The sequence below is a fragment of the Gadus macrocephalus genome, chromosome 13 (genome assembly GCF_031168955.1).
Source record: "Gadus macrocephalus chromosome 13, ASM3116895v1".
Classification (NCBI taxonomy): Eukaryota; Metazoa; Chordata; class Actinopteri; order Gadiformes; family Gadidae; genus Gadus; species Gadus macrocephalus.
In genome coordinates, this window is record NC_082394.1 from 10,660,252 (window position 1) to 10,672,996 (window position 12,745).

At 42.0% G+C, this 12,745-nt stretch overlaps 2 protein-coding genes across 37 annotated transcripts in view; one reads left to right on the top strand and one right to left on the bottom strand.

The window, feature by feature from the left end:
- The window catches only part of cast (calpastatin), a 35,804-nt gene extending 27,245 nt beyond the window's left edge, over positions 1 to 8,559 (top strand). For 35 of the 36 annotated variants that reach the window (XM_060070147.1, XM_060070156.1, XM_060070163.1 and 32 more), the window contains 12 exons: positions 3,040 to 3,156; positions 3,270 to 3,377; positions 3,834 to 3,947; positions 4,157 to 4,261; positions 4,366 to 4,458; positions 4,602 to 4,634; positions 4,867 to 5,082; positions 5,341 to 5,427; positions 5,646 to 5,726; positions 5,947 to 5,976; positions 6,365 to 6,465; positions 6,765 to 8,559. In XM_060070147.1, the coding sequence (XP_059926130.1) occupies positions 3,040 to 3,156; positions 3,270 to 3,377; positions 3,834 to 3,947; positions 4,157 to 4,261; positions 4,366 to 4,458; positions 4,602 to 4,634; positions 4,867 to 5,082; positions 5,341 to 5,427; positions 5,646 to 5,726; positions 5,947 to 5,976; positions 6,365 to 6,457 (1,077 nt within the window). In that variant the 3' untranslated portion in view covers positions 6,458 to 6,465; positions 6,765 to 8,559. The remainder of the gene's footprint in view (positions 1 to 3,039; positions 3,157 to 3,269; positions 3,378 to 3,833; positions 3,948 to 4,156; positions 4,262 to 4,365; positions 4,459 to 4,601; positions 4,635 to 4,866; positions 5,083 to 5,340; positions 5,428 to 5,645; positions 5,727 to 5,946; positions 5,977 to 6,364; positions 6,466 to 6,764) is intronic. The other variant, XM_060070145.1, reaches the window with a different exon arrangement.
- cd8a (CD8a molecule) lies at positions 7,190 to 10,985 on the bottom strand. The gene is made up of 6 exons (XM_060070181.1): positions 10,872 to 10,985; positions 10,422 to 10,748; positions 10,176 to 10,271; positions 9,898 to 9,999; positions 9,561 to 9,600; positions 7,190 to 9,217 (listed from the first exon to the last, which is right to left on the bottom strand). The coding sequence occupies exons 1-6, from the start codon at positions 10,918 to 10,920 to the stop codon at positions 9,172 to 9,174; spliced, it is 660 nt and encodes a 219-aa protein (XP_059926164.1). The 5' UTR covers positions 10,921 to 10,985; the 3' UTR covers positions 7,190 to 9,171.
- Positions 10,986 to 12,745: the final 1,760 nt, after the last annotated feature.

Here is a 12,745-nt window from a genome sequence, read left to right on the forward strand (position 1 = left end):
ACGAGTTGTCTGATATGAGGAAGGTGACGATTTCTCCGTCAAGTGAACCGCCCGTCTTTGCTCTTTTTTCTTTTTTTGCCAACCAGTTTATGTGCGGGATTCCAGAATCAAAACGATAACATTCAACGTGTCTATAAATATGGCAGCAACATTTTACACCAGTTTTAGAATGTTCACGACAACAGATGTTGAACACCAACATGCTTATGTAAAATCAGCATAGTACCGATAATATGATAAATATCATAAAAAGGGTGGATGTCAATAATTTAATGAAAAATCATGTTGTATGATAAAATTACACAACAAAAAAAAAGTATTGATTAGTTCAGAAAACTTTCTCACTTGCAGTTACAGCCAGGGGCCGCTGCAGCACCCTAAGCACCCCCACTTCCCGCGTCCCTGGGTAACACTGTTGTTTTTTATTGGTCGTCATGAAAAAAAACATAAGGGAAATAATAGAAATACACACATACATTTTAATGCCATGTATATCCTCTTTATTGATGATTGATTATAGTGTATTGTCATCGCCTCAGTGGTGCAGTGGGGTGCACTCTGCCTAACCCCCTCGAGACCGGGGTTCAAGTCCGGTTGATGACCTCTGTTGGAAGTTTCTTTTCTCTATTTCATGCGAATTATAAAGTCAAGTATAACCTTTGTGATGACTTTAACCGGTGTCTTGATGGTGCATTGTTAAGTTCGGAGGTTAACACTCTAAACAGCTCATGTTCCGATCCCTGCAAAAACGACGACCGGGGTGCCACTGTCGTTTTTTATTGGTCAACATGGAAAAAACATGAGGGGTAACTGTCGTTTTTTATCGGCCGTCATGAAATAAATATAAGGGGAAAACACTGTCGATATTTATCAAATAAAACATGAGGGGTAACACTGTCGTTTTTATCAAATGAAACATAAGGGGTAACACTGTCGTTTTTCTTTGGTCGTCATGAAAAAAAACATAAGGGGTAACACTGTTGTCTTTGTCAAATAAAATATAAGGGGTAACACTGTCGTTTTTTATCAGTCATCATGAAAAAAACAAGGGGTAACACTGTCGTTTTTTTTCATGACGACCAATAAAAAACGACAGTGTTACCCCTTGTGGTTTTTTTCATGACGACCAAAGAAAAACAACAGTGTTACCCCCTATGTTTTATTTGATAAATATCGACAGTGTTACCCCTTATGTTTATTTCATGACGACCAATAAAAAACAGCAGTCTTACCCCTTATGTTTTTTTTCATGACGGCCAATAAAAAACGACAGTGTAACACTGTCGTTTTTATCAAATGAAACATGAGGGGTGACACTGTCGTTTTTCTTTGGTAGTCACGAAAAAAACCATAAGGGGTAACACTGTTCCTTTTTTTATTGGTCGTCATGAAAAAAAACATAAGGGGTAACCATGTTGTTTTTTATTGGTCGTCATGAAAAAAAACATAAAGGGGGTAACACTTGTTTTTTTTGGTCGTCATGAAAAAGAACATAAAGGGGGTAACACTGTTGTTTATTTTGGTCGTCATGAAAAAAAACATAAGGGAAATAATAGAAATACACACATACATTTTAATGTCATGTATATCCTCTTTATTGATGATTGATTATTGATTATATATTGTGTAATGTCATCGCCTCAGTGGTGCAGTGTGGTGCACTCTGCCTATCCCCCTGGAGACCGGGGTTCAAGTCCGGTTGATGACCTCTGTTGGAAGTTTCTTTTCTCTATTTCATGCGAATTATAAAGTCAAGTATAACCTTTGTGATGTCTTTTAACCGGTGTCTTGATGGTGCATTGTTAAGTTCAGAGGTTAACACTCTAAACAGCTCATGTTCCGATCCCTGCAAAAACGTCGACAGGGGTGCCACTGTCGTTTTTTATTGGTCAACATGGAAAAAACATGAGGGGTAACTGTCGTTTTTTATCGGCCGTCATGAAATAAATATAAGGGGAAAACACAGTCGATATTTATCAAATAAAACATAGGGGGTGACACTGTTGTTTTTCTTTGGTCGTCATGAAAAAAAACACAAGGGGTAACACTGTTTTTTTTTATTGGTCGTCATGAAAGGAAACATAAGGGGTAACACTGTTGTTTTTTATTGGTCGTCATGAAAGAAAACATAAGGGGTAACACTGTTGTTTTTTATTGGTCGTCATGAAAAAAAACATAAGGGGTAACACTGTTGTCTTTGTCAAATAAAATATAAGGGGTACACTGTCGTTTTTATCAGTCATCAAGAAAAAAACAAGGGGTAACACTGTCGTTTTTTTTCATGACGACCAATAAAAAACGACAGTGTTACCCCTTATGTTTTTTTTCATGACGACCAATAAAAAACGACAGTGTAACACTGTCGTTTTTATCAAATGAAACATGAGGGGTGACACTGTCGTTTTTCTTTGGTTTTCACGAAAAAAACCATAAGGGGTAACACTGTTCCTTTTTTTATTGGTCGTCATGAAAAAAAAAACAAGGGGTAACACTGTTGTTTTTTATTGGTCGTCATGAATAAAAACATAAGGGGTAACACTGTTGTTTTTTATTGGTCGTCATGAATAAAAACATAAAGGGGGTAACACTGTTGTTTTTTATTGGTCGTCATGAATAAAAACATAAGGGGTAACACTGTCGTTTTTATCAAATGAAACGTAAAAAAAAAAGTCGTTTTTTATCTGTGGTCATGAAAAACCCATAAGGGGTAACACTGTTGAAAAGTATTGAATAAAACATAGGGGGTAACAGGTATCCAAATGGAGATTTGCAGCAGGAAAAATAGATTTTTGTATATCCAGGCACACTTATTGAAATGAATGCATGTGACCATATTTGTTTTTGTTTCTGTGTGTGTGTGTGTGTGTGTGTGTGTGTGTGTGTGTGTGTGTGTGTGTGTGTGTGTGTGTGTCTGTGTCTGTGTGTCTGTGTCTGTGTCTGTGTCTGTGTCTGTGTCTGTGTCTGTGTCTGTGTCTGTGTCTGTGTCTGTGTGTGTGTGTGTGTGTGTGTGTGTGTGTGTGTGTGTGTGTACGTGTTTAGGAAGGAAAAGTGATTTCCGAAAAGGGCGTGCGGGTGGGAGAGCGGGATGACACCCTCCCTCCAGAGTATCGGTTGTCAGGAGACAAACTGAAAGACCTGCCGGCCCCCAAACCGGAGGTGAGTCCCTTCAGCCTACCTCTACCTACGCTGTAATAAAAACAGCAGCAAGTCGTACTCTGACTAGCAAAGCAGCCATAACTACTTTACCCCCCCCACCCCCTTGTTTGTAGCCTACCATGAACACAGGTGACGCTCTGGACATCTTGTCGGGAGACTTCCTGAGCCCATCCCTGGCTCCTGCTGTACAGGCCCCCGTCTGCAGCCTCCCAAAGCCTCCGGTACGACTCACGGGCCCCGCCCGCCCCCTGCTGTTTACGGGGATTAGCAGAACAAAATGCATTTTTATCTGTTCCCTGTTCCCCTGTTGTCAAGGTGATGCTGTAATGCTTGCTAGGGTTCAGAGACAGGGGCAGGATTTTCTAACTAGTGGGGAGGGTGTTCGACTCCAGGCCAAATGGTTTTGGGTTCGAGCTCCAAGGATTGCAGTATTTCCAGTAGTTGTCTTGAGTAAGATTCCTATCTGCTTCTTAAGTATATATGTATCTACGGATCAAACCCTAAACCTTTAGATGCTTAATGACATAATAAGTCACCTCACAAGACTTACTGTGTACAAGCAAAGGCGGTATGTAGAGTTTCTAGCTACCTAGGTTCTAAGTGTGTGTGTGTGTGTGTGTGTGTGTGTGTGTGTGTGTGTGTGTGTGTGTGTGTGTGTGTGTGGCTCCCTCCTGCAGGCCTCTGCAGATTTTGACGCTCTGGATGCCTTGGCGGGGGACTTTGTCACCAACGCTGTCGTCGCACCTGCAGTCAAGTGTGCCACCAGTCAACCCACACAAATCTCTCGCCAGGTACACGCACACACACACACACCGCACACCGCACACCGCACACACACATAGCTGCAAGGAACACCGAACCACGCACGCATTCAAAAAGGAAACTACTGTCTAACATAAACAATGTGTCTCGGCAGTGTGTGATTGTTGTTCGTGCTCGTTGCTCACTCTCACTCTCACTCTGCACCTGTGCGCGATGCGCACCCATCCCGTGAACGCAGATGTCGGAGGGAGACACCAGTGCCATGGACGCCCTGTCAGACTCCCTGATGGACATCACCCCTGTGCCAGAGCCTGCCCCCCTGCCTATGAAAGACATTGCCAAGGTATTAACCCCCCCCCCCCCCCCCCCCCCCAAATAGGAACGGAGTGTTGTCCTGCACAGGGGGAGGTGAACGTTTGCCCGTAACATTTGCTTCCCTGGTGGCAGGAGAAGAAGGTGGTGGAGGAGAGGCTGATCCTGATGGGCGAGGACGACAGCACGTTGCCCCCCGAGTACCGGCCCACCGAGGAGGACATCAAGGTGACGAGGCCTTTTACACTTGATATGGACTCCCGCTACATGTTCTAGTCAATGGACAGTATATGGACCCTGTGCTTGAAACCCAGTCAAGAGTTATAAAACCCATGGGCGGCGGCATTAATTAAAGATTCATTCCTTTATAGATGGCAGCGGCTGAGGCCAAGAAACCCAAGGAGGTAAGATCACAACGCTCAACCGCACCCGCACAAGCACACTCTTCCCCCCCCCCCACACACACACACACACACACACACACTAAACTACACTACACTACACTACACTACATTACACTACCCTACACTACACTACAATGCAAATCATGCTTTAGACCAAAAATGTTAGGAAAAAAATACATGCACTTTAAAAATCAAAGGCCCACCATTTTGTTTCTCCTCCGACCGTCTGTAGAAACCCATGGGTGACGCTGCCGCCCTTGATCTGCTGTCCGGTGACTTTCTTCAGGCTCCCAGCGCCCCTGCAGCCGCTGTTGCACCCGCCGCTGCACCCGCCGCTGCACCCGCCGCTGCACCCGCTGCTGCAGCCGCCGTTGCACCCGCCGCTGCACCTTGTTTTGTAGCCCCCCCAGCGACGCAGCCATTAGTGCCCGACACAGAGCCCCTGAAGGTGATAGGAGAACTGAACACCTAATTTACATCAACTTGATTAAAAGATGATTAGATACTTGACTCTGTTCACCAAAGTGCTTCCTAAATAAGACCTGATGAACACCTATCACCTGTCAAACAGAAAATGTGTTTATTTTAATGTGATGTCTGTCTGTATATAATGTACTGGTTGAATGCCTCTGCCGTGAGGCCAAAGGATAACCTCCGGCCCAGACTAAACAATAAAGATGTTCTCTTTTCTGTTCCCTTCCTCCAGCCCATGGCTGGGTCGGCCCTGGACTCCCTGGCTGGTTCCCTGCTCCCTGACGCCATTAAGACCACATCTAAGGGGGAAAAGCCCAAGGTGAGGAATGGACACACAAATATTACAATGTCGTCGCCCACCATATTGGTCTCTGTGTAACGCTGTGTACGTACAACATGCACACGGCTTATTAAATAACTGGTTTTTAAGGACACATTAACGGTAAACGGTATGGTTCCATTGGTCCATTCGGAGCAAAGTCAACAGTCACAAACTGTGTGGCGGAGACTCTCGCTGAAGTGTTTCTCTTACTTCAGAAAACAACAGGGCCTTCCCTGGACTCTTCATCTGGGAACGCAGACGCTCCTGGAGCCAAGAGCAAGGGGGAGAAGGCCCAGGTGAGGAGGAAACTGTAGAATATTACGATGTGGTGTGTGTGTTTGCACGTATGCTCGTGTGTGTGTGTATGTGTGTGCATGCAGGTTGTGCATACAACGTGCACTGTACCGTTTCTTATGAGGCATTAGCGGTGCATTAACGGTAATCGGTTCCATCGGCCCCATGCGGAGGTCCGAGCCCCCATGTCCACCCTAACCCCAGGTATCGACTGTGTTACAGGGCAAGAGCAAGTCACGGTCAAAGTCAAAAGTAAGGGCATGACCTGCTGCATGTCGATCTAACAGAAGTCGGCCTTGGTCACTAAAACTGCAATCAATTAACCTTCAATAATTCAACTAATTCAACTAATTCAACCTCGATAATGTGATAGATTATCCACATCTGCTGTGCTCTGCTATCCAGGCTGCCAACACGCTGCTTCAGATTTAAATGAATTTCTGTTGCTTCCTGTCTTCATGGAATGTCATAAAGCGTATTGTAATTGCTGTTGCAACGGCGTTTTTATACCTCTCATCTTTTTATCCACTGCATCCCATCTTTAGTGCCAACGCGACACTTTTTATCTATTTTCAATACATAAACTCTACCCTTGTCCGACTCATATACCTTGTACTTATTTTAGCTTCATGTTTTGTAGAAACACCATGCTGATGATCCATCTCCCATTGACCAGCTCGCCTGTGATTTCCGCACAGATGTTATGTCTGCGAAGAAGGGCGGCAAAAGCTAGACCACTTGGTAAGGCAACCACAACTGAATGGTATCTATCGAATCTCTCAAATAGGACATACCAGTTAATCACTCTTATAGGGAGTGACTCATGAAGGCCGCCCCAACTGAATTATTTTTAGGAAGCGTATCAAAATGGCCATCCCAACTTAATTTTGTTCAGGCAGAGTCTAAAAAGGACATCCCAACTGAATTTTTTTCAGGGAGCGTCAAAAAAGCCCTATCAAACTGAAGTGTGTTTTTTCTAGATGTGTTAATTGTTACAACCCTCTTACTGATCCCCTCCGTTGTGTGTTTTACCTTTTCAGAGTCATGCTGCAATTATTCTACCCTTTACCGCGATTGTGGGATCGACACTCTAGATTATAAATCTATTTTTCTAAGTGATGGAGAATGTATACTGGACAGCAGAACCCTATGCCTACACAGCATGCTTACCCCCTGACACACAAACATACACACACACACACACACAAACACAATTGTAAACACCCTTACACATACATACACAGACAGACACAACACTGTGTGCAACGCCTTACCTGCTTATTTTCATGTGTATTAAGAAAACAAGAAGATTGACGATTTACTTCCCCTTTGTGTGCAATTTGATAAAAACTGAAATGAATGATAGCCAGAGAACGTTGGCCTAAATTAGATGAGTTGGGACGGTTGATATATGAGGGCGAAGGGATGGTGAGGATTTTATAGGGGAAGTATTTTTTTCAAAGAAAACAAAAAAATGTTTTGATCGTCTGTCGGTCCATCTATACAAAGTCAGGCGATGCCCATCAGCATTGGGACCGGGCACCACAGCTGCTGGTGCCACCAAAAACAAACTAAAGCGCCTCGATGCCATGGTGATGCGGCGAAGTCTCCATGTCAGAGAGGGGGCGGTAAGAGCCTTCAGCTGGGGTGAGAGAGTGGCCTCTAGTGGTGTGTATAGGGTGTGCAACCTGAATGCGCACAGCCAAGTAGCCCAGTTATTATGTGGTTGAACGCAATTGAGACACTAGTGTACAGCTTACTTTGCTTAAATATATTGATGGATAACATTTAGTTTACAATATTAAAGACAAATTTATGAAAAAAAAAAAGGGTTTACAGGATGTGGTCTGCTTGATTCTGTTCCTGAGAACGTTGTGTGAATGCTGTTCATTTTCTGTAAAGCAATAATATCCCGTGAGAGGTGTGTGTGTGTGTGTGTGTGTGTGTGTGTGTGTGTGTGTGTGTGTGTGTGTGTGTGTGTGTGTGTGTGTGTGTGTGTGTGTGTGTGTGTGTGTGTGTGTGTGTGTGTGTGTGTGTGTGTATACTGCTTTGGAGTAAAATCCTATCTGTATTCAAAAGTGCACTTAGAACCAAGGTAGTTAGAAACTCTACACACTGCCTTAGTTTTTATACTGTAGTAAAGGGAGAGATGTTGTTGTTAATATACCACCACTGTATCGTTCACTGGGTCCAATCCCAGCTGATGTTCAGGAGGTTCCTTGTCGAATATGTCAGTTTAAACCGGCTTCTCCAGGGAAAACGATATGTTGAGAAAGATGGAGGGTATTATAGAAGGGAAAACTAATGCTGGATCTGTGTCTGGATTAGATGTCATTATATAATCCAGACACATACACAATTGCAAAAAAACGATTCAGATTTACTAATTTAGATTCAGCATTAGTTTCCCACTCTAAAATAGGCTCCATGCTCCCCAAAATAAAAACGAATCAATAAAATACACCCCCCCCCCAAAAAAATTTGTATGCTAAAAGAAAAAATGGTATGAACAAATGCCAAATATATTTTAGCGACAGGATAGAGTATGCTGTTTTTATTGTGCAGGGAAATAGCAGTACACCCAGCAGGTATACGGTCTCTTTGTCTTTGGGCTCCGTGGTATTTCACTGTGCATATTTCTATAAGCCCACTTCCTTTTGACTCGTGGGGGCTTCAGTTTCAATTATCCTTGCTTAAACTTTCTGTCTAAAACCTTTACAATTCTGTGCCACACCTCTGGATGACTGATGATGGGATTTCAAAAACGTGGGTTTGATGTGCATAAAACCAAATGTATGTGTTTGAAAATATAAGAATAAACATTTGTTCTCACAAGTTGTAGCTTTTGTACGTTTTATTTACAAGCGGGGAATCCAAAAGTTTATTGAAAAAGACAATAGATATTAAGTTAAGAAATGGTTGGATACAATATTTAAGTTGAAATCCAATACAAATATTGATAATTTCACATTGACAAAGTGCTGAAAAAAATGATTATCTAGTAGGCCTATTTGTTACATTATTAAAATGGCAATAATCTGGGAGATCAGTTTAGGACTGAAAAATGGGTCCTTATTTTTTACTCGTTGCTATAGTTGACAAATAAAAAGAGAAAATACAAAAAATGGAAATTGGTTCATGAAATTGTATTTTTCACATTTCTTCCCTGGTTTTACTTGATTAACTTGATTAAGTTCTAAATCATCAACTACATTGATTTCTTAAATATTAATATTTTAAGGATGGAAATATTACGGTATATGTTTACGAGCAAAGTTGAACCATTTCTCTTGTTTACCAAGTCATTAGTCAACTAGCATTTAATATTTTGAGTATAAAGAGAATAATTCTACATTCCCTGTTTGATTAAAACCAATTATTTTTAGATTACACGTGAGAATAGGAGCAGCAATTTAAAATGGACTTAAAATTAACTTCAAAACGTATTCAGTTTTCCATCGCACGTCCTCCTTCAACCTTCCGCCGTTGTTTTCTGTAGAAGACAATAGAAGACTAAGAGTAAATATAATGTTACAATTATCCTGAATAATACATATATATTAATAAAGTATAATATAATAATAACAATATGAATGAATAATTATGTTATATATATTTGTGCGTGTGTGTCTGAGGTGATTTGTGTTTTGTATTTCTATGTATATATATATATGTATATATATATACATATATATATATATATATATATATATATATATATATATGTATATATGTATATATGTATGTATATGCCCTTTGTGTGTATTTATATTTATATATATATGTAGCCCCTGTTGTGTGTTTGTGTGTGTCTGCACGCGGACAAAATAACTTACTGCCTTTTATAATGATGCGGGCAACGCCTTGTCCTTATCCCTTGAACAAAGAAAAAGTGTTACTTAGAACAAGCTGAAGTGCTTTGCCATGTTAAACTCATGGATGGATTAAGACTCATGCATTGACCTGGTGAGTAAAACCAGGAGAACATGGAAGCAATGATTTTCCATCAGGATTTGATACCATCGCCCTGCTCAAAATGTTGCACATTGAGAAAGGGATGTGAGTGAGAGCTGTTTCGTCCACAGTTTTGTCTTAATTAAAGTCAAAAGTGGACACATTACACAGCATTTGGATGGTGTACATTGAAGACCAGTGATAAAGGCTTGGACTCACTGTTGCAGTAGACAATTGTGATGACGAAGAGCAAGATGATAAAGCCATAACCACAAGCCAAGGAGCCCAGAATGATGGGGCTACAGTCCCAGATGCTCAAGACTGAAACACATGAAGACATTTTGACTTTGGGCCATTTTTCAGCTAAAAGTTTAAGCTCAGCCAACCAACTCTTTTTAAATGAACTTCTACAGCTTCTACAAACAACCATAATTTAAAAAGAGTAGGTGGGCTGACTGAGATGTACAATTTGTAATGATAAGACCACACACCCTTACCTTCCTCGGTTTTGATGTTGCAAGTGCAGACCATTGGAGTGGAAGGCGTCTTTGTGTTGGCGGCAGGCACAGCGGCTGCTGGGGTCACTGATACAACTTGAGATAAAGGAGACTTTCTTTTTAATTATCAATAGGAAAAAGATCATCTGAAACGATTTAATTCCCAAAGTGTACACATTTTTTGGGACTGTAAAGTCATTTAATACGTATGTTTTAATATGAGTTTATATAATAAAGTGCTCTCACCCCGTTGAAGTCTTGTGACATTTCCAATTGTGAGTACATTGGAAGTCAACCCAGCGCAGGTGTAAACACCTCTGTCTCGTTGTGAGTTGAACTTTTTGATTGAAAGTATTTTTTCGGTCCTCATCTTTGAGTCGCTGTAGATTTCTTTGTCCAACATACTTTCCTTCTTTATCATGCCAGATGAGTGATAAGATGCAATGAATTCCACGCCGTTGTCCACGACCCGAAGCCACATGATAGTGGGTGATGCTTTTGGAGGTTTACAATGAATTTGAACCTTCTCTCCTTCTTTAGGTGTAAGGACCTCACCATGCACTGAAACAATGTCTGAAATATTGAACATTATTTTTAGGAAAATTTAGAAAATACTTTCAAAACTGCAGTGATAAAAACACAATCAATTAAATGCTGGTATCAAACGTAGCTACTAATGCAGTCAATACAACTTACTTTGAAACAGAATAAAAAGGGAAATGGCCTTAATCCTTTTTTGGTCCATTTTTTATTTCCCTTTAGCTTGGTAGCATCTACTCGTCTCTTTGTGTGAAGAATAGCAGCCCACTCTGACAAAATGTAGTGCGACATATGACCACGCCCCACCTGTAACCCTTGTCTCCACTTCATCAAGTAGGATCATTGCATTGGATTTCTGCAAAGAGCATTGCTGCACCGGTTGGTTCGCGGCACAGGCCTTTATGGTGAAACCTAGAAAACATGAACAAGAGCACACAACCATGTTATCAGCAGCACCGACACCTTGGGGGTGGGGGGAGGGAGGGGGGGGGGGGGGGGGTGCAACCAAGACAATTCTTGGTTAGAGCCTGGATTAATGAGGAGATTTGTCGTACGGACATGGGCAAATTTTGGGGGAATTCCGACATTTTATGGTCAATGGTCTTATCATCCATTATCAAATGTACCATGGCCGAAAGAACTGAATCTAGTATGCTGTGGCTGATTGTGAGGATTGTCCAATCACATGGCCGTACACATGCCAAACTTTGTGCTCATTTGCATACAGTCAACTGAAGTTCAGCTTTTGTCCAGCTGTTTTAATGCGTTGACTATTAAAGACATCTCTTCTGGTGCGGTCGAGCCGTAACGACCCCATGCTTCACATTTTGTCATCCAAATTCATTCATCTTCCATGATGAACTCATCTCAATACATCATCAAGAAAACAATATATTCAAGCTAAACATGCAAAAAATAAATAAAAAGGATTGTTTTTATTTAAATATCAATACATATACAGTGAATCTGAACAGCATTGTAGCAAGCCTACACGTATATTAAAGTTAGATTGGCTTATCCTCTATTCATTTTACCAGCAGCTCAACTATATGTTGGCACTGCTGCTGTTACCATGTCCTCATGAAACATTGTTTTGTCTTGAATAAAACATGTGCTGGCCCATTAGGCCTGCAAAGCTTTTAAAAGATCAACACCTCTAAAAGAAGGACAAAAACCAACCATGACCTGTCCCGGCCCACCCAGTCATAGGGCTTATCAACAACAGACTTCCTTTTCAATTGATAAACAAACAATGAAATGACTTGCTGCTGAACCACCTACGACGTGTGGAACACACATGCTGCATGGCTCTGAGGCCCGTCCTGTTTCCTCCGACCCAGGACGGAACATCTATTGACACGTTTGGTAACCAGAAGCGAGGTGACATTCAGCAGCACTGCGGCTGCTCCGGGGTGGGTAGGCAGAGATTCAGACAAGGTTGCGAAACCCAAGCGTTCTCTGACTTTTCTTTTTACCAAGGCTCAGCCTTCACACACTTTGTTGTTGTTTGTGAGTTTTCTAGTCTTTTCGATTTTTGTTTGTTCATTCATCTTATTGTATTTTATTGCTGGGCGGGGGGGGGGGGGGGGGGGGGGGGGGAGGGGGATTTATATTATGGCTGAAACAGGGCTAGTTTGAGGTTGCATGAGGTACTGATGTCACCAGGGGGAGACTTCCTTTTGTCTCAGAGGAAGCCTTAAGCCCACTTGAATCGTTCCATTGCTGTTCTCCAGGGTTGAGTCACTCACAGCGCCACACACACGCACATGCACACACACATACACAAAAACACACACAAACACACACACACATACACACACACGTACACCCATTACAATTTTCCAATAGTATGATATCCCCCACCCCTCCCCCAGACACCTGCATGGGCTCCCCTGTCTTACTCACACTGGGGATATACAACCTGAAACCATCTTCACTGTCCCCAGCGTGTGAGAATGTGTGTGTTCCTATGGAGTGGGTGTCCAGGGGAAGCCAAAGAGAATGCCCTGAGTTGCCGTGTGGGTGCGTGT